This window comes from Gopherus evgoodei, chromosome 2, assembly GCF_007399415.2.
Source record: "Gopherus evgoodei ecotype Sinaloan lineage chromosome 2, rGopEvg1_v1.p, whole genome shotgun sequence".
Classification (NCBI taxonomy): domain Eukaryota; kingdom Metazoa; phylum Chordata; order Testudines; family Testudinidae; genus Gopherus; species Gopherus evgoodei.
In genome coordinates, this window is record NC_044323.1 from 296,480,685 (window position 1) to 296,501,382 (window position 20,698).

The 20,698-nt window shown below is 56.0% G+C and overlaps 1 protein-coding gene across 3 annotated transcripts in view; it reads right to left on the bottom strand.

Moving 5' to 3' along the window:
* Window positions 1–20,227, bottom strand: part of LOC115647215 (TBC1 domain family member 20-like) — a 39,741-nt gene extending 19,514 nt beyond the window's left edge. The window contains exons 1-5 of one of the 3 annotated variants that reach the window (XM_030554040.1): window positions 20,175–20,227; window positions 15,995–16,299; window positions 9,059–9,247; window positions 7,616–7,696; window positions 5,802–5,988 (exon numbers count right to left, since the gene is read on the bottom strand). In XM_030554040.1, the coding sequence (XP_030409900.1) occupies window positions 5,802–5,988; window positions 7,616–7,696; window positions 9,059–9,247; window positions 15,995–16,259 (722 nt within the window). In that variant the 5' untranslated portion in view covers window positions 16,260–16,299; window positions 20,175–20,227. Of the gene's footprint in view, window positions 1–5,801; window positions 5,989–7,615; window positions 7,697–9,058; window positions 9,248–15,994; window positions 16,407–20,174 lie in introns of those variants that run through there. The other 2 variants (XM_030554038.1, XM_030554037.1) reach the window with 2 other exon arrangements.
* Between the last annotated feature and the right edge of the window lie 471 nt (window positions 20,228–20,698).

Here is a 20,698-nt window from a genome sequence, read left to right on the forward strand (position 1 = left end):
CAAAGTTTCAAAAGTTCAATGACTAGAAGATTGTTGGGGGCGGAATAGATCTGGACAGGGAGATGAAGTCTGGAGATAAATGTGAAGGGAGGGACAGGCAGTAGAAACAAAAGTGAAACTGTCTGAGCAGCATATTCCAGAAGTCTTGAGGTCTTTCTGAGTGTAGCCTTCATTGATCTGAGATCTACCATCCATTCTCTCACTAGAAGGGAAAACCTATAATGGCAGCAGGCTGTAACAGAGACCTAGTTTGGGAATATTTTAACAGGGCTGCGCAGAGGATTGAGGGGGCCTGGGGCAAAGCAATTTTGGGGGCCCCTTCCATAAAAAAAAGTTGCAATACTATAGAATACTATATTCTTGTAGGGCCCTGTGGCAAATTACACTCCCCGCCAACCCCTTCCCACTCTGGGCGGCTCTGTATTTTAATGAAGTTCCTCTACCTGTGGGTAAGACAGGCATATGTGCAAAATGCAAACAGTGCAACAAAGAAATGCAAGGCCTGGTTGCCCGAATGAAACCACATCATGAGAAGTTTTCCTTCTTAGGAGGAAGCTGCATTGAAGATAATGAAAGGAACATGTCTGAACATGCAGGATCTTCAGTTTGATAAGAAAGAAGTCTGAAATAAAAAAGCTTAAGGACTGTTTGTCTTCCTTCTGGACTATACTTCAATTCTCATGTTTGAGCAAAAAATATAGTTGTTATTCTGTAGTACAAGCATTTCAGACGCAGTTGTGATAAAACATAAAGAGCTGAAATAGGCAGATCTTCCTTTTACAATTTCACCTTTACAGTAGCACTGAGTGGCAGTGAATGCAATCAGGAATACTACATGAGCAGTGTGGTAATAATTAAATAACTGCACTGACTTATTTTGTTTCGCAGAATCCACCCTCAACATACAGGATTCTGAAGACTATCCACCTTCAACATCACTATTATTTTCCATTGTTTCAGAGTTTCAGTCACATCATGTATGTCACATAGCCACAGTATATCACCTGTAGCAAAAAGAAAAAATAAAATCTCCATCATCCAGAAACAACTACAGATAGGTTTGTGGTAAGAACCAGCAGATTACAAAAAGAGGTAATTGATGAAAAAATTGCCCAGTATGTTTATGCAACAAACTCTCCTTTCCATATGACTGAGAATGGACACTTCCTTAACATGGTTCAGTCATTAAAACCAGGATACAGTCCACCCAACAGAGCAGATGTTGCAGGCAAATTGCTAGACAAAGTGTATGAAAGAGAAATTGAGCAGTGTGCAAAAGGTCTAGAGGGTGAAATTGTTAACCTGAGTTTGATGGGTGGAGCAATGTCCCCAGTGATCCTGTTGTATGTGTTTGTGTGACAACAGAAGGGACTGTCCTTACTGAAACAATTGATACATCAGGAAATGCACACACAGCAGAATACTTACAAGAAGTAGCAGTAAAAGCTATAAGAAACTGTGAAAAAGAATTCAAATGTCCAGTAAGCAGCTTGGTCACAGACAATGCTGCAAATGTATCCAAGATGACAAGAAATTATTTGGAAGAGAGTCCCAAGCTAATAACATACGGTTGCAGTGCTCATGTGATGCAACTACTAGCCAAAGTCTTCAGTGTTCCAGAAATAAAAACTAATGTTGTTGAAATTGCAAAACACTTCCGTAACAACCACTTTGCAGCAGCTGCTCTGAAAAAAGTGGGAGGACCCAAGCTAACTCCCACAAGATGCACGATGGAACTCAGCAGTGGACTGTTTTGAGCACTATATCAAGCACTGGCCTAATCCGATGACAGTTTGTGAACAAAAATGTGAAAAAACAGATGGCGCCGTCACAGCCAAAGTTCTCAAGATTGGGCTTAAGAGAAATGTTGAACACATGCTGAGTACCCTGAAGCCTATTTCTGTGGCCTTGAACAAAATGCAGGGAAATCGCTGTTTTATTGCTGACACTGTTGAAATTTGGAAGGAACTGAGTGAGATCTTAAAAAGAGAAACATACAATGACAAAATTATATTACAAGCATTAAAAAAATCAAATGGGACAAGCACCATCTCTAGCTCATTTTCTCACAAATATTTTCAATACTTGGTGCCGATGTCAAATCTTAACTGGTGAAGAAGAGGCGTTGGCTATGACATGGACTTAGGGTGACCAGACAGCACGTTTAAAAAATTGGGACGGGGGTGGGGGTTAATAGGAGTCTATATTAGAAAAAAAAATACCCCCAAACCGGGACTGTCTCTATAAAATCGGGACATCTGGTCACCCTACATGGACATCCAGCAATCATCCCTCCATAATGCCAACTATAATAAACTTCTGAGCTAAGGGTGAACCATTCAAGAAATATATGTTTGCTGATGATGTTTTAAAGAAAGTCACACCAGTGAACTGGTGGAAGTCACTTGTGCACTTGGATTCAAAGATTGTTGAAGTGATAATCTCACTGTTAACAGTAGTAGCTTCTTGTGTCAGTGTAGAAAGAATATTTTCTCCCTTTGCACTAATTCATTCCAAGCTGAGAAATTGTTTGGGACCTGAAAAAGCAGGAAAGCTTGTTTTTCTTTTCCAGATTATGAACAAACAGGAAAATGAAGGTGAAGATGACTGAGTTAGCTGCAGAAACCAATATTCTAAGTTTCTCATGTTGACCTGGCTGACGTAGTCAATTTAATTTTTGGTTTTTTTAAATATTTCATTTACCTATTTTAGTTAAAAACAATTTTAACAAAAACAAACTCAATTTAAAAAAACTTGAATGTTTAACTAAATTCAAACATTCATATGCTTGTTTAGTTAAAATATTTATATTTGCTGTTGAAGAAAAAAAATCCAGAATACATAACATTGCTGTTTTAGTTAAATAAAGCAATTTCAATGTCTGCCTGGTGATGTTCTCCTCCTAATACAGCATTGCAAGGAAATCCTCCAAATATTAATGATTAACCTGTTGAATTGGAGATAGATATTTTTGAAGTCATTGGGAGGTGAACTGCTTCAAATACCTTTAGTGAATGAAATAACCAAACATTCATTTTCTGATAGAGCTGTAAAACTAATCTGAAAAGTTTTCAGAATAAATCATTTTTAAATGTATAGTGTGTACCTTCTAAAAATGAAACCTACATCTATCTCTGAGTTGTGAAGAATATGTATTAAGGTTATAACAACCAAAAAGAATGCTCTTATGTCAAAATCTAAGATTAAATTGAGTCTTCCTGCTTAGTGATTTTAATCAAATCCACCCTGCTCATAATGAAACAAATGAAGGTTTATTTAGGAAAGAACAGAGATTCAACTAAGAACACGAGAGAGTGATGGAAACGAACAGTGACTGTACAAAAGCGAACCACAAAACACAAATGTGGGTCTGTACTTATTAACAGTTATCTTTCCTACCTGACACAATAGACTGCTCCCGCCCCCAAAAGTTCAGTCTGTTGCAGAGTTAGCTGGCTTCCCGGGAACCAGCAGCCAAACATTCATGAAAACACCCCCACTCTACAAGATGTTTCCTCAGGGAATTAATCCAAACACCCTCCCCCCACTCTGTGTTACTGTGACAGTCTACTGTCTCTGCTCACACAGGGCCATCCTGATCCTTTTTTTATCTCCAAGTGGTTTTGATTGTTTGCAGCTGTCTCTGATGGTTTCCATCGATTAGCCTTGTTCCATCCCAAGGCTGACAACTGAGCCTTGCAGTACATCACCAGCTAACCAGGGAGCGGTGACAACTCCCTCCTGCTTGAGTGGGCCATCACCAAGACACATTATCCCCTGGTGACTAACTTCTTCTCCAAGCTCATAAAGCATGCTGTCAATATAGTTACATTAGTCCCTAAGTATTACTTGTACATACACCTCACAAGGATTATGAGGCTTGGTAAGTTACAAGCTTGCCGTATATACCTTGCATGTCATCCCTCAGGGATAAATACCCTGCAAGACATGTGTTTGGTATAGCGAGTTTGTTAGGTCTGAGAAGAGACTCATTTGGAAAGAAAAGGGGACCCTTTTGTGATGAAGTGGCAATGTTCTTGCTGTGTTCTGTGAATGCTGAGTGGGGAGTATTGACCTGGGAAGGTTGCAGGGGAGTTTTGCTGGGAGGCCTGCACTGGGGAAGGGAGGATACCTGAGCATGTAACATGAGAACCTAGGAGGGGGGTTGGAGGCCAGGTAACACCTCTGCCCAGGATACTGGACAAAGGCTGAGGGAGGAGCTGAGGCCAGGGGTGGAGGCTGAGTGACAGGCTGGAAGGGAGTTTCAGTTTGGAGCTGGCTGGGAAGTGGAGAGGGGCGCCCGAACGGGACTTGGGCTTCCCAACAGGGCTGTGGCCTCCCTGGGAGCCCCAGATGGACCTAACTAAAGGGGTCCTGTTGTCTGTACCTGCAAGACCTGTTTTGGACTGTGTCCTTGTCATCTAAATAAACCTTCTGTTTTACCGGCTGGCTGAGAGTCATGGTGAATCGCAGGAAGCCAGGGGTGCAGGGCCCTGACTCCCCCCACACTCTGTGACACTTTGCCAAGGGTCACAGAGGTCTCAAATAAAAGCCACTGCTGCACCGGTCATCAATATCATTGCAAAACACATGCACAGATGCTGTTCTTAAGGGCTGTGTCTAGGGACTCGCCACTGGCAAAGGTGAAAAGCAGGTTTTCTGTCAGACAAATGTTTTTCTAGCTGGCTGGTTACATGTACATTAAGCAGTGTCTGGTTCACAGTGGGTCTCACCTCACTGATCCGAGCCGAATGCAGGATCGAGAAAACTTCAGAGAAAGTAAAGTAACTGGAGGAAGCAAGTGGCACCTACTTTCATTCCCTCTGGGGCACCCGGCATTGGCCACTGCCAGCAGACAGGATATTGGGCTGGATGGACCTTTGGTCTGACCCAGTCTGGCTGGTCTTATCTTAAGGTGCACCTCAAAGCTTTGCTCTCTAGGACATTTGGGGGACAAAGATGATCCTTCGCCTGGGAAGTAAATGGACAGCAATTTGCTTCATGAAAGCGGGGTCTCAACCAGACCTGGCTGAAAACGCTGGAGACACACTTGGGCCAGATAGGCTGCTGTAGACAGGAGGGTAACCTGGTAGCTACGTGCAGTCTCTAGGAACTGGCCTGTGATTTTGTTTCTCATGCAGCCATTTGTTTCCAATATTCTTATTCGCTGTCCCGATTCTCTGTTTTTGATGACAAACATACTCTTGTTTTCACTCTAAATATATGCAGGTGCTGTGTGCTCAGCATAGTGCTGGTCCCCGGCTGAGCATACCAGCTGGTGATTTCTGTGCGCGCAGGAGGGCTGGTCATTCTGAAAGTGCCAGTGGCTCAGGGGCTGAGCCCTCCAAAGGGACACTCCGAGGACTCGGGGCTTGGCGGATGCCTATAGCTCCCTGCACGGAGGGAACGGGGCCTGCAGAGGCCTGGCAGGCAGTGCTTGTGCTGCCAGAGGCTGGTGGTTTCAGGGAGCTGACCCCCAGCAGACACAGACAAGACTTCTTCACGCTAAAGGCAAGTTGTGGTGAGGGGCCTGAGAACACCACAGTGCCAGAGATTCCAGTCCAGGTCTCTCAAGTGCCAGACTGACGCCCCAGTGGTTAGTGCTCTGCAATGCAATGCAGGAGACCCTGGCTCGAAGCCCCCCAGGGGCGCAGGGAACACTGCAGGGACAGGGCTGGTGCCCCAGCGAACCCCAGCTGGCACAGAGCCCTGCAGTGCCAGCACTGATTCCCAGGCCTAGGCACAGGCTGGCCGCGGGGACGTCCCACCCCACCTCCAATGCGGCTCCGCTGGCCTGGTACCTGAGATGGTGGGTGGAGAGTTTCTCCAGCAGCGCACTGCCCATGCGCTCGCCCGCCACCAGCAGGAGTGTGACGGCGATGTCGTGGTAGCCCTGGTAGTAGTGCAGCTCGGGGTGAGCCCTCAGGATGTGCAGGATGAGGTCGATGAGTTGCTCCTGCAGGACCCGGCGCTGCTCGGCCCGCATGCCTGCGCAGAGACAGAGGGTCAAAGCCCCAGGGTACCATGCAGTGCAAGTACCTGGTTCCAGCACCACCCACTCAGCCAGCTCCACCGAGCCGCCCCCCACTGGAGACTCTGGCTCCCCCACCCTGGCTCTGCTTGGGCAGGGGTGTGGTGGGAAGACTGTCAGACAGGAGGTCCCTGCAGTGTCCCTTTGGCCTGACCACAGACCCCTCTAATCCCCTCTGGCAATTGGTCCCAGCCAGGTGCCCATGACCAAGCGTACTGTGCCTCAGGCCCGGTACCCAGGCTCCGTGAGCTGCCCTGTCCCAGCTGCCTTGGCAGGTCCCAAGTGGAGACGTGGTCTCTGCTACAGATGGGCCTGCCTTCTTTGAGGATTAGCACCAAGGCCATGAACCAGAGCAGCCAGCAGCCCCCAGAGGGCCAGGAGCACAGCAGACTGGAACCAGTAATTCAGAGCTGGGGGGCTCCGTATCATCTCTCCCCATCCTGTGAGCCAGCTACTCCCTCATCCAAGCCCTGGCTTACGGAGAAGAGGCAGAGAGGCCTAGGGTGGCCAGCAAGCCCCAGTGCGGGGTACACGTGGGGAGGGAGCGTGAGCGCCGCGTTTGGTGTTGTGAGTTTGTCAGGTCTGAGAAGAGAACTGGTAGCAAAGAACAGGGACCCTTTCCTCTTCCAGCCTGACTCGCGCACGGAGCTCCCTCACCAAACCTTCAGCCAAGTGGCCCCTGCTGGCCCCATGAAGCCAGGTGAGACTGGTGCCCCACCAACCCTCCCCAAATATTCCAGCACCTGGCTGAGCAGATTCACCCCCAGAGACAGCAGGGGAGCGACGGGGAAGGGAGCGAGGGAATGAATCTCTAGGCAGGGGGTGTGGGTAGGGGGCTGCTTCAGCCAGATGCTCGGGCAGGGGGCTGGGTTAGTGGAAGTTCTAAGGCAGGACTACGGACGAGGAGCACGGGATCCAGCGAGGGGCACAGGTACCTTCCGAGGCAGGCAGCTCCCCTCCAGCACCAGCTCTGCGCGGCAGAGCCAGGAACAGGCAGGACAGAAAGAAAACACAGTTACCAGGGAGACTCCCCTGCAGCACACTCCCCGCTGTGCCGGACCCAGGCCGGGGTCTGCCTGGTGAGGAGGGGCACGTGCCGATCAGCGGAGCCGAGTCTAGCCTCAGGAGCCTGCGGGGAACCCTGGGCCCTACCTGGCTCTAGCAATGGGGAAGCACTTAACCCTTCCCTGGCCACTCTGGGCTGAGCGCCACAGCCCAATGCAGGAATGAGGGCACGGCCCCTGGGAACACCCCCCCTTATAAAGCTACCCGGCCCCATCTTTCACACCCTTGGGCAGGTGCCCGTCTTGGGTCTTCGTCCCAGCAGGGGGGCCTCTGGGAAGGGGGGAACAAACACCTCTTCTCCCTTAAAATCCTCCTTTCCCCCCAGCAACTCCAGCCACCCTCCCCCCAAAACTCCTGTGGGAGGGAGGTGAGGCCATCAGGCCCCTGCCACCTGGGACTAACCAATGCCCGATCCCAGCACACAGCAAAGCTCTCCCCAGCTGCCACCACTTCAGCCCAGGAAGGGCCTGCGGGAACCTCACTGCCAGCGGGCATGTCCGGCACCAGGGCACGTCTCACCTTGGGGGAAGCGGTGTGTGGAGCGGTTCACGTCCAGCTGCACTTGGGTGTAGTCCTTGTGGTTCTGGCGGACAGTCCTGCCTGGGGGAGAGGCCAGTGGGGTCAGGGGCACCCTCAGGGCTAGCAGCGATCCCAACAGTCCCACACACCTCACCCCAGCTGACCTGAGGGTCTGCAGCGTGGACCCCAACTCAGACCCAAGCTCTGCACAGAACAGGATGATAGCAGAGGTAGCCCCTCCCCACCAGTGCCCCATATCCCTCCTTGGGTCTGCCTGACATTGGGGAGGTGAGAGCTTGGGGAGCCTGTCTGAGCCTTTGCCCTCTAGGCCAGGATCACTCGGTTAGGCTCGCCTATCAGCCATACGGCCCCAGCTCAGTGCCCCCCAGCCAGCTCTGATCTCTGGCTCAGTGGAGGGCTGGTACCCATACAGTGCTGGAAGCAGTTCCAGTGTCACAGTGGCAGGGAGTGCTTTGTGCTGGCTGCCCATCACCTTGCCCCAGGGCACGCCACAGAGATGCGGACTGGTGCCAGCTAGTGTGCAGAGCACACAGCCGGAGCTAACAGGGCAGACATTAACCCCAACTCTGATTTGGGCTTGGGCAAGTCTCTGGCCCGGTCCCCACGTTGCCCAGCCATTAGTCCATCTCCTGGCTCAGGGTCTGCAGAATGGGGGTCCCAGCTCCACACCCAGGGTGGTGAGAATCAGTCAGCACCCCAGCCCATCAGGCTCAGTGTCTGCTAAGCCCAGTACAACTACGACGATGAACCACAGAGGGTGGGCCAGGCGCCCAGGCCCTGCTGAGCCCCTGGCAGCAGCTCCTTGCCAACCCCTCTCATCCTTGCTTTGCAGCCGCTGTAAGCCAATGCCTGGGAGCTCCCAAAGGGCCAGATGTTTGCAGCAGCTCACAAATGCAAAACAGCTATCGCAGTGACCCAAGCAGGCTACTCCAGGGGGCCTTGGCAGCCACACATATTTACACACCTTCTGGGCACACCAGCCCACAACTCCCATGTCTAGCATGAGGTGCCACCCACAGGGACTACAAGCCCCAGCATGCACAGCTCTCCCAGCACCCAAGCAGGATGAAATGTAAGGTAAGCACCCTATGAATATGAATTAGCCCCATGGAGATCTATCCGATCCCCATTACACAGGGGTGCTGATGAAGAGAGGGGCAAAGAGATGCGACAGCAGCAGAGGTGGAGAGAGAACCCAGGAGTCTGGCTCCTAAGTCCCCTGCTCTAACGACTAGGCTATAGTGTCTCTGCATAGAACCAACCATGCAAGTGAGACCCAAGCACTTCCTGCTCATGGGACAGCCAATCAGAACTCCCCCTTCCCCTCCGGTGCCTGGAAGCCTGGTAAGACACTGGCCAGCCAGCAGCGAGGCCCTGGGGCACAGACGCACCCCCACACACCAGGGAGTTGAGCCCCCCTACCTGGCTTGGGAGGCAGGTTGTACACATTGACGCTAAGCAGCTTCGGCCAGACCTTCCTGCGGATCTCATCGGTGAGCAGCCCCCCCTCACTCACCGCTGCCCCCCGGAGGGTCTCCACGGCCACAGGGTCGCTCGTTAGGGCCTGGTGGATTAATAGCAGCTTCTGCTTCCTCTTCGACCCAAGCAGCTCTGCCAGCAGAAGAGAGATGGTCACCATCTAGGCCCTGCCCAGCTGCCCACGCTTGGCCGTCACCACCTATATCCTTGACCTGGCTTAGCCTGCACTCGAACCCTTCCTTACAGCGCCCAGTGTGATCCTTCCCCTTCCAGGGCTCGGGGCACACGCTCAGCTCTGCCACCTACCTAGGCCTGCAGACTCCTCAGGGAAGGGCCTGTGACTCGGCCTGTGGGATGCACATAGGGAGGGGAGAGACAGGAAGTGGGGCTGCCAGTTTCCCCAGATTCAACTAGGATAAAGGTAAACCAAGAAGCCTGGGGAATTAGCCAAACTCCCAGCTCCTCATGTGGGGGCCAGATCAAGGGAGCAGGAAGGCAGAGCTCCTGGGGAGGCAGCAATTAGGCACCAGTTTGGGTTCGTCTCCCATCACAAGACCAAGCAGCCCTGCGTAGCTGTGGGAGCCGCACGCACAGGCACCAAGTCACAGAGCAAGGCGGGGAAGCTCCCACCTGGGACACTGGGCCCAGTTCCAGCCACCCCATTCCCAGAAAGCAAGCGAGGGAACTCGGAGAAACAAGTCACCGGAGGCTTCTTGCTAGAGAGTCTGACATGAGCAAGGCTTGGCTCAGCGACAGCTGTGGGGCCATGGGGTGCAGATAGGCCTGAGGATGCTCCAGCTAGCACAGAACGCTACAACGTGTCTCCTCAGCGACACTGGCTACCACGAGTGCAGCAGCCCCGTCCTCCGCTACCTCCGCTGGTCTTGTAGAGAACAGAGTCTAGCTCAAAGTATTGCATGGCCTAGCACAGGGGAGTCCGAATGAAGCCCATCGTGGACAGCTCCGGTCCTCTGGCCCCAGAAGACCTTTCTGCCATCGGGAGGCAGAGTTTTCTCAGGGGCCATCCAGACTATGCAACAGCCCCCCAGGGACAAAGGGTCACCCAGGGCCGGCGCTACCATGTAGGCAGCCTAGGCAATCGCCTAGGGCGCCAGAATAAATGGTGGGCGCTGTTTTGCCGGAGGGGGCAGCAGGCGGCTCCGGTAGAGCTGCCGCAGTGGTGCCTGCGGAGGGTCTGCTGGTCCGTGGCTCCGGTGGAGCTGCTGCAGTAGTGCCTGTGGATGGTCGGCTGCTCGCGCGGCTCCGGTGGACCTCCCACAGTCAGCACCGCGGCAGCTCCACCAGAGCCGCGGGACCAGCGCACGGGGTGGTGAAATTGCTGTCCGCCTAGGGCGCTCAAACCCCTAGCACCGGTCCTGGGGTCACCCCAAGGCTCACTAGCCCTGTTCCCCGTGCCAGGCACACTCTTCCGACTGGCCTTCTCTCACACAGACCAAGGGAGCCACTTACAAAAACCCTCCCAAAAGGAAATGCCCCACCGCGCACCCAGGTCTGCCCTGGGGCTAGGGGGAGAGAATGGACTGTGCAGGATGTTGTTAACCACGCTGCCGGACACAAGACCAGAAGGCGCTCAGACCCCCAGGTGATGAGGGTGGGATACGGCCCTACAGAGAACAGAACGGATGTGGCTGCTCTATAAACCCCGACGAGGGAGAAGGTTAATTCAGGGTGGCGCAGGGGTAGCGGATGCTTGGCCTGTCTTTAACAGCAGCTCTAACGGATGAGTTAGACCAAAGCACCTCTTTGCATCATCACAGGCACTGGCTGGGAACAGAGCTGTAAGCACCCAGCTGAACATTGGGATAGATGGGACCACTGGGGTCTCAAGTCCAGTCCCTGCTATCGTAGGCAACCCCGCCACATAATCCTGACAGACAAGTTCCAACCAGCACATCTGCAAGACAAAAGCTGCCCCGCTCCTCCGGCTGAGCGCAGCTGTCCAGGCATGGCCATAACAGCGGAGAACCAGAATGCCCCTTGACAAGCCCCTCCTGGGAGGCTGCTGTGAAAAAGCAGATGGGGCAAGTTGCAAAATCTTGTTGTGGATCAGAAACTAGCCAAGGCCAAAAACAAAGATGAGGAGGAGGAGTACATGGGCAAAGGGTGCGTGAGCTCTCTGGGAAAGGGGGTTACAGTGGACGGGAAGCTGGATAGGAGTCAGCAGTGTGCCCTTGTTGCCAAGAAGAGTAATGGCATTTTGGGCTGTATAATGTGCAGTTGTTAATGGCTCCCAATCCTGCTGGAAAGGTATAACAAGTGGGGTTCCGCAGGGGTCTGTTTTGGGACCGGTTCTGTTCAATATCTTCATCAACGATTTAGATGTTGGCATAGAAAGTACGCTTATTAAGTTTGCGGACGATACCAAACTGGGAGGGATTGCAACTGCTTTGGAGGACAGGGTCAAAATTCAAAATGATCTGGACAAATTGGAGAAATGGTCTGAGGTAAACAGGATGAAGTTCAATAAAGATAAATGCAAAGTGCTCCACCTAGGAAGGAACAATCAGTTTCACACATACAGAATGGGAAGAGACTGTCTAGGAAGGAGTATGGCAGAAAGAGATCTAGGGGTCATAGTGGACCACAAGCTTAATATGAGTCAACAGTGTGATACTGTTGCAAAAAAAGCAAACGTGATTCTGGGATGCATTAACAGGTGTGTTGTAAACAAGACACGAGAAGTCATTCTTCCGCTTTACTCTGCGCTGGTTAGGCCTCAACTGGAGTATTGTGTCCAGTTCTGGGCACCGCATTTCAAGAAAGATGTGGAGAAATTGGAGAGAGTCCAGAGAAGAGCAACAAGAATGATTAAAGGTCTTGAGAACATGACCTATGAAGGAAGGCTGAAGGAATTGGGTTTATTTAGTTTGGAAAAGAGAAGACTGAGAGGGGACCTGATAGCAGTTTTCAGGTATCTAAAAGGGTGTCATCAGGAGGAGGGAGAAAACTTGTTCACCTTAGCCTCCAACGATAGAACAAGAAGCAATGGGCTTAAACTGCAGCAAGGGAGATTTAGGTTGGACATTAGGAAAAAGTTCCTAACTGTCAGGGTAGTTAAACACTGGAATAGATTGCCTAGGGAAGTTGTGGAATCTCCATCGCTGGAGATATTTAAGAGTAGGTTAGATAAATGTCTATTAGGGATGGTCTAGACAGTATTTGGTCCTGCCATGAGGGCAGGGGACTGGACTCGATGACCTCTCGAGGTCCCTTCCAGTCCTAGAATCTATGAATCTATGAATCTATAAGTAGGGGCACTGCCAGCAGATCAAGGGACGTGATTATTCCCCTCTATCTGGCATTGGCAAGGCCTCATCTGGAGCACTGTGTCCGGCTGAGGGCCCCGCACTACAGAAGGCATGTGGACAAGTTGGAGACAGTCCAGCAGAGGGCAATGAAAATAAGTAGAGGGCTGGGGCACATGACTTACAAGGAGAGGATGAGGGAATTCCTTAGAGGTTTTAAGATCAGGCTTGACAAAGCCCTGGCTGGGATGATTTATTTGGGAATTGGTCCTGCTTTGAGCAGGGGGTTGGACTAGATACCTCCTGAGGTCCCTTCCAACCCTCAGATTCTATGAGTCTATGACCTGTGCAGACCCATGCCAATGGAGCTCTGGTCCTGAACAGTGGTTCTGGGTTCTGTACTGGGACCAGTATTTAATTATTCATTACACAGGAAAAAATGACATTAAAGGAACACTATTAAGGTTGTCAAATCGAGCACTCAAAAATTACAAAATGCCTTAATCTGGCCCCCTTTGTGCATATGCATTACAATGCAGCCTTTAATTATGTGATCAGATACTATCTGTTCCCCAGGATTCCTGCCTCATTCAGTGCACAGGATGGATGATGCTCACTTACCCTCATTCTCCACTGTGCAGCCCCAGGCCTTATTCGCCCACAGTATCTGAACCCTGCTCTTCAGCAGCATTATCCATTTCCTCACGGGCTTTTCCACAGCGCTCAGCACGACAGCACCCGAGTGCTTCACAAACAATTTATCTTCACAACACCCCCAGGAAATGAGCAGCTATCACCCCATTTTACAGATGGAGCACTGAAGCACAAAGGGATTCGTTCTGGGGTGGCCAATCTGAGACACCTAGGACCTCATTCTTCAGAGTACTCAGGATCACACAGCACTTTGTGTGTTCGAAACACAGCTCCTGCTGACAGCTCAGCACTTCCGCAAACCAGCCTCCAGAAAACGAGGCGCACATAGTTAGCGGCCACCTGTCCACAGTCTGGTTTAAGTGACTTGCCCAGTAGCACACAACAACTCTGTGGCAAAGACAGGGACAGACTCCAGTTCTCCAAGGCACTATTCAGCTGCCTTAAGCATGAGCCCAGCCTCTCTGCCTGCAGTCCCCTGCCTCCTTCACTACACACCTTCCAACGTCTGCAGCAGATGAGGCAGCTGCCTTCACCACACAGCCCTGACTGCATCCCCAGAGCAGATCCCTCCTGTTCACTGAATTGGGTGGGAGTGCCACTGAGAGCACAGGGGAAGACAGTCTTAGTTGTGGTCACTCCAGCCTCAGGGCTGGAGCATGCTCAGACCTGATGGAATCTATTGAACATGTGTGAACTGCAATTTCTCAAAGGCTTGTTACTTGGCCAAATTTGGACGGATTTACCTGGGGATGGCGAATGGCACCACCCTGACACAAAGGCCAGGGCCATGCCAAATTTCGAGTCCCTGCTCCAAAGCATGGAGGTGCCAGAGCTTCTCAAAGGCCTGATTGCCAGGATTTTAACACGGGCAAACTGCCTTTTCCCCAGACTCATTCCCGAAAACGGCTGACCCCCCAAAATAGGGGGGAGGGATAGCTCAGTGGTTTGAGCATTGGCCTGCTAAACCCAGGGTTGTAAATTCAATCCTTGAGGGGGCCATTTAGGGAACTGGGGTAAAATTCTGTTTGGGGATTGGCCCTGCTTTGAGCAGGGGTTGGACTAGATGATCTCTTGAGGTCCCTTCCAACCCTGATATTCTATGATTTTAGCTGAAATTTTCAAAATAAAATAATAATCAGCCTGAAGCAGACACCTGGCTTGAAAAGCTTTATCCCAACCAATTAAAGATTGGGAGGTTATAAGCAGTTGAAAACAGGGTCTTATCACGGGAAATGTCAGGCACCCATAATAATGGAGGATGCTCTGAGCCCAGCCCAGAACGATCAAGGAAAGGTGGCAGCAGGGAGTGGGGAAGTCTGTAGACGACACAGTGATTTTAGCTTGTTGAGTGGAGAAGGCTGAGGAGCCTCCAAGACCCCCCAAGCAGCGCCAGGGCCAGCGGACTCCTTGTAACAAAAGCGCAATAATGCCCTTTGGCGGGACAAGCCTGAGCTCCTCGGGCCATTTGAACAGAACCAGAGCGGCTCAGGCAAGGGGCCAGGACAGCATGCAGGGCAGGAAACAGAGGTCCGTCTCAATGTGCAGCAGCAATCCAGAGACAGATAAAATGTCAGAGTGAAGAATCATACTGAGGCTACCCTCCTGCCACTGTGTGAACCGCTGGGGCTGCTCCAGCCATGCTAGGGTTGTAGCAGAAAGAGGGGTTGGGGTGGATGAAGGGGAGTGCCGGGTATTACCGAGGGGCAGGTTGGCTCCTTTCACTGTCCTGGGGCTGGGGCGCAGCCTGCTGTCTCACCCGCAAGCCGCCAGCTTGGCAGTTTTCACAAGCACCCTGACTGCCAGGCAGGCTCCAGCAGCATTAGCAGCTCACAGGACTAGGCGGGGAGGGGAGGTGGAGAAGCAGATGTTGGGACGTCCACCCCCCGCAGCTGACACCCGGCTCGTGTGGGCCTGGCCCTGCGACTAACCCCACCACAGGACCCAGGAGTAGTCCTTCCGAGCAGCACTCACGTGGGCAGGGCCACAAGCCGGGATGGGTGTGAGCACAAGCAGAAAGGCTCCAGCAAGGCAGCAGGCTGCCATCCCCTACTCAAGGATTGCTCCCTAGACAATGCCTTTGACTCTTAGCCCCTCTAGCCTGAGGCACCCCAAGCGACGGGGCTCCCAGCCCTCCCCTGGGTGGGGAGGGGCACTGCAGACTGAGCCAGTGATGAGGCTCCCAGCCCTTCCCACAGGGAAAGGACTCCTCACCTCAATGCATCTCACCTGCCTGAACTCCATCCCCTTCCTCCGGGCTCCACCCTGCTCCTCCCCACACTCCCTCCCTCCTTCACCCCTAGTTGGCTGCCTTAGCAGCTCCCTGCCCGAGCTAGACACATGGGGCGCTTTCAATCTGGCCATCCAGCTCTGGCTCTCCAGGCCCTGAGCTTTTCTGTAGCTCTCCTCCGAACTCCCCGCAGCTGGCTCTCTAGGGGCCAGTGCAGAATGCACAATTCCAGGAGCAGCAGCCCCAGAAGCCGCATCAGGGACTCTCTCCTCCTTGCTCCAGGCTGGAGACCTCTCCATGCGATGGAGGCACCACAAATCTCATTGCAAACATCCCCCCACACCTCAGCCCTGGTTCCTCCAGCTGAGCGCTCCAGGGACAAGGGGAGGGAGCAGCCTCAGACACAGACGCAGCAGAAAGGCGCAGCGGGTTTGGAAGCCACAACCCACCATTTTCCCTGTCACTGGCTGTCCATAAATCACCGCTAGAAACCAGAACGTTCAGAGCTGGCGTCAAGGCTATGACACCAGCCGCACGTCACCAGAACGCGCATGGGTCAGGCCCTGAGAGTCACAGCGCATCAGACACTTCCCAGGGAGCCCCCAGAGGTCGAGGGCTCAGGGACCAGTCAATGCAGCAATATGCTTGCCCAGCTCCGTGCAGGCCTGGGGCACCCTCTGGTGCGATGGGATGCAGGGGTAGGAAGTGAGAAGCCATCAACTCAGCCCACACCACCTGTTCTGTTGGGCTCACTCGGCTCCCCTGCCCTCCCATCGCGGGTCCTCCCAGCTGTTCCACAAAGCAGTTCGTTCGTTTCTTTTCCAGCAGCGAAATTACAGCCTTGCAGAGCGTCCCGTACTCCAGGCAGCTCCCTGTCCCTCTGGCGCTGAGGAGTTAAAGTGTCCAACTGCAGTCCTGAAGGCTGCAGGTTCAGCTCCACCTCGCACTGAACGGCCCCCTCCAGTTCATCCAGCTGCGACGCAGGTACCCGATCCATCGGGCTAGGGCAGTCAAAGGCAGAGGACACGTGCCGCTGGCTGTGAAAAGGACAGGCCATAGGCACGTCGGCTGGATGAGCCACTGAACTCTATCGATGGCTCCACCGACATCCACATTTCCTCCTGCAGCTCTTGCCTGAGCCCCAAAGAGACAGGAGGGGTGCCACCACTGCTCCCTAAGAAGAATAATGGAGATATACCTATCTCCTAGAACTGGAAGGGACCCCGAAGGGTCATTGAGTCCAGCCCGCTGCCTTCACTAGCAGGACCAAGTACTGATTTTGTCCCAGATCCCTAAGTGGCCCCCTCAAGGACTGAACTCACAACCCTGGGTTTAGCAGGCCAATGCTCAAACCACTGAGCTATCCCTCCCTCCGCATGGCCTGTCCACCTCTGCCAGAGCGTAGCCACGTAGGGAATGAGGCTGCTCCCTCACGAGACACAGTAACAAGGCCTAAATTCCCAAGTACCCGAACCCTCTTCCTCTCCACGCGGGGGGCGCGGACCCGCCCTTGCCCAAGAGTGTGGCTGGAACATCCCAGGGACCCGCATCATGAACTGCCAACCAGGCAGGGAGCACGAGACATGCAACTCTGCGACCCCCTCTGCTGCTGTACACAGCTGGTCTGAAGAGGCCTCGTGGCCGGAAGGGTGAAGCGAACCTGAGGGCAGCACATTTCCCAAGCAAAGGGCAGGGGGTCATACACAACACACAACTCTGCGGTGGCTTTGGGAAGCTGTATGTAATATAATGCTAATTCCTAGCACTATCATCCACAGATCTCACAGAGCTTCACCGGGTCCAGGTCACTATCCCCATTATACAGATGGGGAAACCATGGCACAGAGCAAGGAAGTGACTTGCCCAAGGTCACCAGCAGGCCAGTGGCAGAGAACCCAAGTCTCCTGAGTCCCCACCCAGTGCCCTATCCACTAGGCCACGCTGCCTCCCATCGGCACAGGGCAGCCAGTCACCGGAGCCGCCTCTTGGCAGACTGCCCAGCTCTGGCCTATGCTCTGAACGCAGCACTCAGTCACCAGCGTTAGAAACCCCAGCCTGGGCCTGCCCCACAGGCCATACTCGGCCCCCAAGCAAGGCCAGCGGCAGCACCCAAGGAGGAAGCAAGAAGCCAGTCGGGGGTGCTCATGGGACAGCCTGTCCCAGGGGAACTGCCTCCCCAGCCCCAACCAATTAGTGCCAAATCACGCCTGTCGCGGGGGAAGGGATCTATAGGTCACTGCAGCCCTGAGAGCCCCACTGGAAAGCCCCCCCAGCACCTCCACTCACCCCAGAGCACAGGGGGACCTCAGGGGTCAGTGCCCCCCAGCACCTACCCCCAACCCAGTGCACAGGGGACCCTCAGAGATCAGTGCCCAACAGTATCTCCACCCACCCCAGAGCACAGGGGGTCCCCAGGGGTCAGTGCCCCGCAGCACCTCCCCCCACCCCAGAGCACGGGGGTCCCCCAGGGGTCAGTGCCCCCCAGCTCCTCCCCCCACCCCAGAGCACGGGGGGTCCCCAAGGGTCAGCGCCCCCCAGCACCTCCCCCCACCCCAGAGCACAGGGGGCCCCCAGGGGTCAGCGCCCCCCAGCTCCTCCCCCCACCCCAGAGCACAGGGGGCCCCCAGGGGTCAGCGCCCCCCAGCTCCTCCCCCCACCCCAGAGCACGGGGGGTCCCCAGGGGTCAGCGCCCCCCAGCACCTCCCCCCATCCCAGAGCACAGGGGGCCCCCAGGGGTCAGTGCCCCCCAGCTCCTCCCCCCACCCCAGAGCACGGGGGGTCCCCAGGGGTCAGTGCCCCCCAGCACCTCCCCCCACCCCAGAGCACAAGGGGTCCCAGGGGTCAGTGCCCCGCAGCACCTCCCCCCACCCCAGAGCACAGGGGGTCCCCCAGGGGTCAGTGACCCGCAGCACCTCCCCCCACCTCAGAGCACAGGGGTCCCCCAGGGGTCAGTGCCCTCCAGCACCTCCCCCTACCCCAGAGCACAGGGGTCCCCCAGGGGTCAGTGCCCCCCAGAACCTCCCCCCACCCCAGAGCACAGGGGTCCCCCAGGGGTCAGTGCCCCGCAGCACCTCCTCCCACCCCAGAGCAGCAGGGGCCCCCAGGGGTCAGTGCCCCCCCAGCACCTTCCCCCCACCCCAGAACACAGGGGTCCCCAGGGGTCAGTGCCCCCCAGCACCTCCCCTTACCCCAGAGCACAGGGGTCCCCCAGGGGTCAGTGCCCCGCAGCACCTCCCCCCACCCCAGAGCACAGGGGGCCCCCAGGGGTCAGTGCCCCCCAACCCAGAGCACAGGAGGCCCCCAGGGGTCAGTGCCCCGCAGCACCTCCCCCAACCCCAGAGCACGGGGGTCCCCCAGGGGTCAGAGCCCCCCAGCACCTCCCCCCACCCCAGAGCACAGGGGTCCCCCAGGGGTCAGTGCCCCCCAGCCCAGAGCACAGGGGTCCCCAGGGGTCAGTGCCCCGCAGCACCTCCCCCCACCCCAGAGCACAGGGGTCCCCCAGGGGTCAGTGCCCCGCAGCACCTCCCCCCACCCCAGAGCACAGGGGGCCCCCAGGGGTCAGTGCCCCGCAGCACCTCCCCCCACCCCAGAGCACAGGGGGCCCCCAGGGGTCAGTGCCCCGCAGCACCTCCCCCCACCCCAGAGCACAGGGGTCCCCCAGGGGTCAGTGCCCCCCCGCACCTCCCCCCACCCCAGAACACAGGAGTCCCCCAGGGGTCAGTGCCCCCCAGCCCAGAGCACAGGGGTCCCCAGGGGTCAGTGCCCCCCAGCACCTCCCCCCACCCCAGAGCACAGGGGTCCCCCAGGGGTCAGTTCCTCCCAGCCCAGAGCACAGGGGGCCCCCAGGGGTCAGTGCCCCCAGCACCTCCCCCCACCCCAGAGCATGGGGGTCCCCCAGGGGTCAGTGCCCCCCAGCACCTCCCCCTACCCCAGAGCACAGGGGTCCCCCAGGGGTCAGTGCCCCCCAGCACCTCCCCCTACCCCAGAGCACAGGGGTCCCCAGGGATCAGCGCCCCACAGCACCTCCCCCCACCCCAGAGCACAGGGGGCCCCCAGGGGTCAGTGCCCCGCAGCACCTCCCCCCACCCCAGAGCACAGGGGTCCCCCGGGGTCAGTGCCCCCCAGCACCTCCCCCTACCCCAGAGCACAGGGGTCCCCCAGGGATCAGTGCCCCCCAGCACCTCCCCCCACCCCAGAGCACAGGGGTCCCCCAGGGGTCGGCGCCCCCCAGCACCTCCCCCCACCCCAGAGCACAGGGGTCCCCCAGGGGTCGGCGCCCCCCAGCACCTCCCCCTACCCCAGAGCACAGGGGTCCCCCAGGGGTCAGCGCCCCGCAGCACCTCCCCCCACCCCAGAGCACAGGGGTCCCCCCGGGGTCAGTGCCCCCCAGCAGCTCCCCCTACCCCAGAGCACAGGGGTCCCCCAGGGATCAGTGCCCCCCAGCACCTCCCCCCACCCCAGAGCACAGGGGTCCCCCAGGGGTCGGCGCCCCCCAGCACCTCCCCCCACCCCAGAGCACAGGGGTCCCCCAGGGGTCGGCGCCCCCCAGCACCTCCCCCTACCCCAGAGCACAGGGGTCCCCCAGGGGTCAGCGCCCCGCAGCACCTCCCCCCACCCCAGAGCACAGGGGTCCCCCCGGGGTCAGTGCCCCCCAGCAGCTCCCCCTACCCCAGAGCACAGGGGTCCCCCAGGGGTCAGTGCCCCGCAGCACCCCAGAGCACAGGGGGCCCCCAGGGGTCAGTGCCCCCCAGCACCTCCCCCCACCCGAGCACAGCAGGTCCCCCAGGGGTCAGCGCCCCCCAGCACCTCCCCCCACCCCAGAGCACAGGGGGCCCCCAGGGGTCAGCGCCCCCCAGCACCTCCTCTCCCCCCAGAGCACGGGCGGCCCCCAGGGGTCAGCGCCCCCCCTCACCTTCCCGCCGCCTGCCCGGGGGGGGCCGCTCGGCCGAGCCGCCCCCCCGCGGCCTCGGTCCGCCACCGCCGCTCATCGCCGCGGAGCCAACTCACCGCCCCTCCCAGACGGGCGACAGAGCCCGCCCCCGCCGCTTCCGCCTCCTCATTGGTGCGGCCTCCGCTTCCCATTGGACAGAATAGCTGTCGCTCAAGACCAGGAGGAGGAGGGGGAGGGGAGAGGAAGCGGGGCGCAATGAGCGCTGGGAAATGTAGTTCCCCCCGGAGCTGAGGGCCTTGGGTTGTGCCAAAGGAGGGCAGGGGCATGGGCATGGACATGGACACGCATGGGCATGGGGGCTCTGCATAGGAAAGGTTGGGGGATGCAGGGGTGGGGGCAGTGATTTCCCTACAGCTCCCCCCCATGTTTCCCCAACTCCCCCCAAGTTTTGTGAACTAGTTACATGCCAATTTAGTGAGTGTTTGGAAATTTGCATTGAAATTGAAACGTTAATACACACTTTAGAAGCGTATACAGTGTATGAT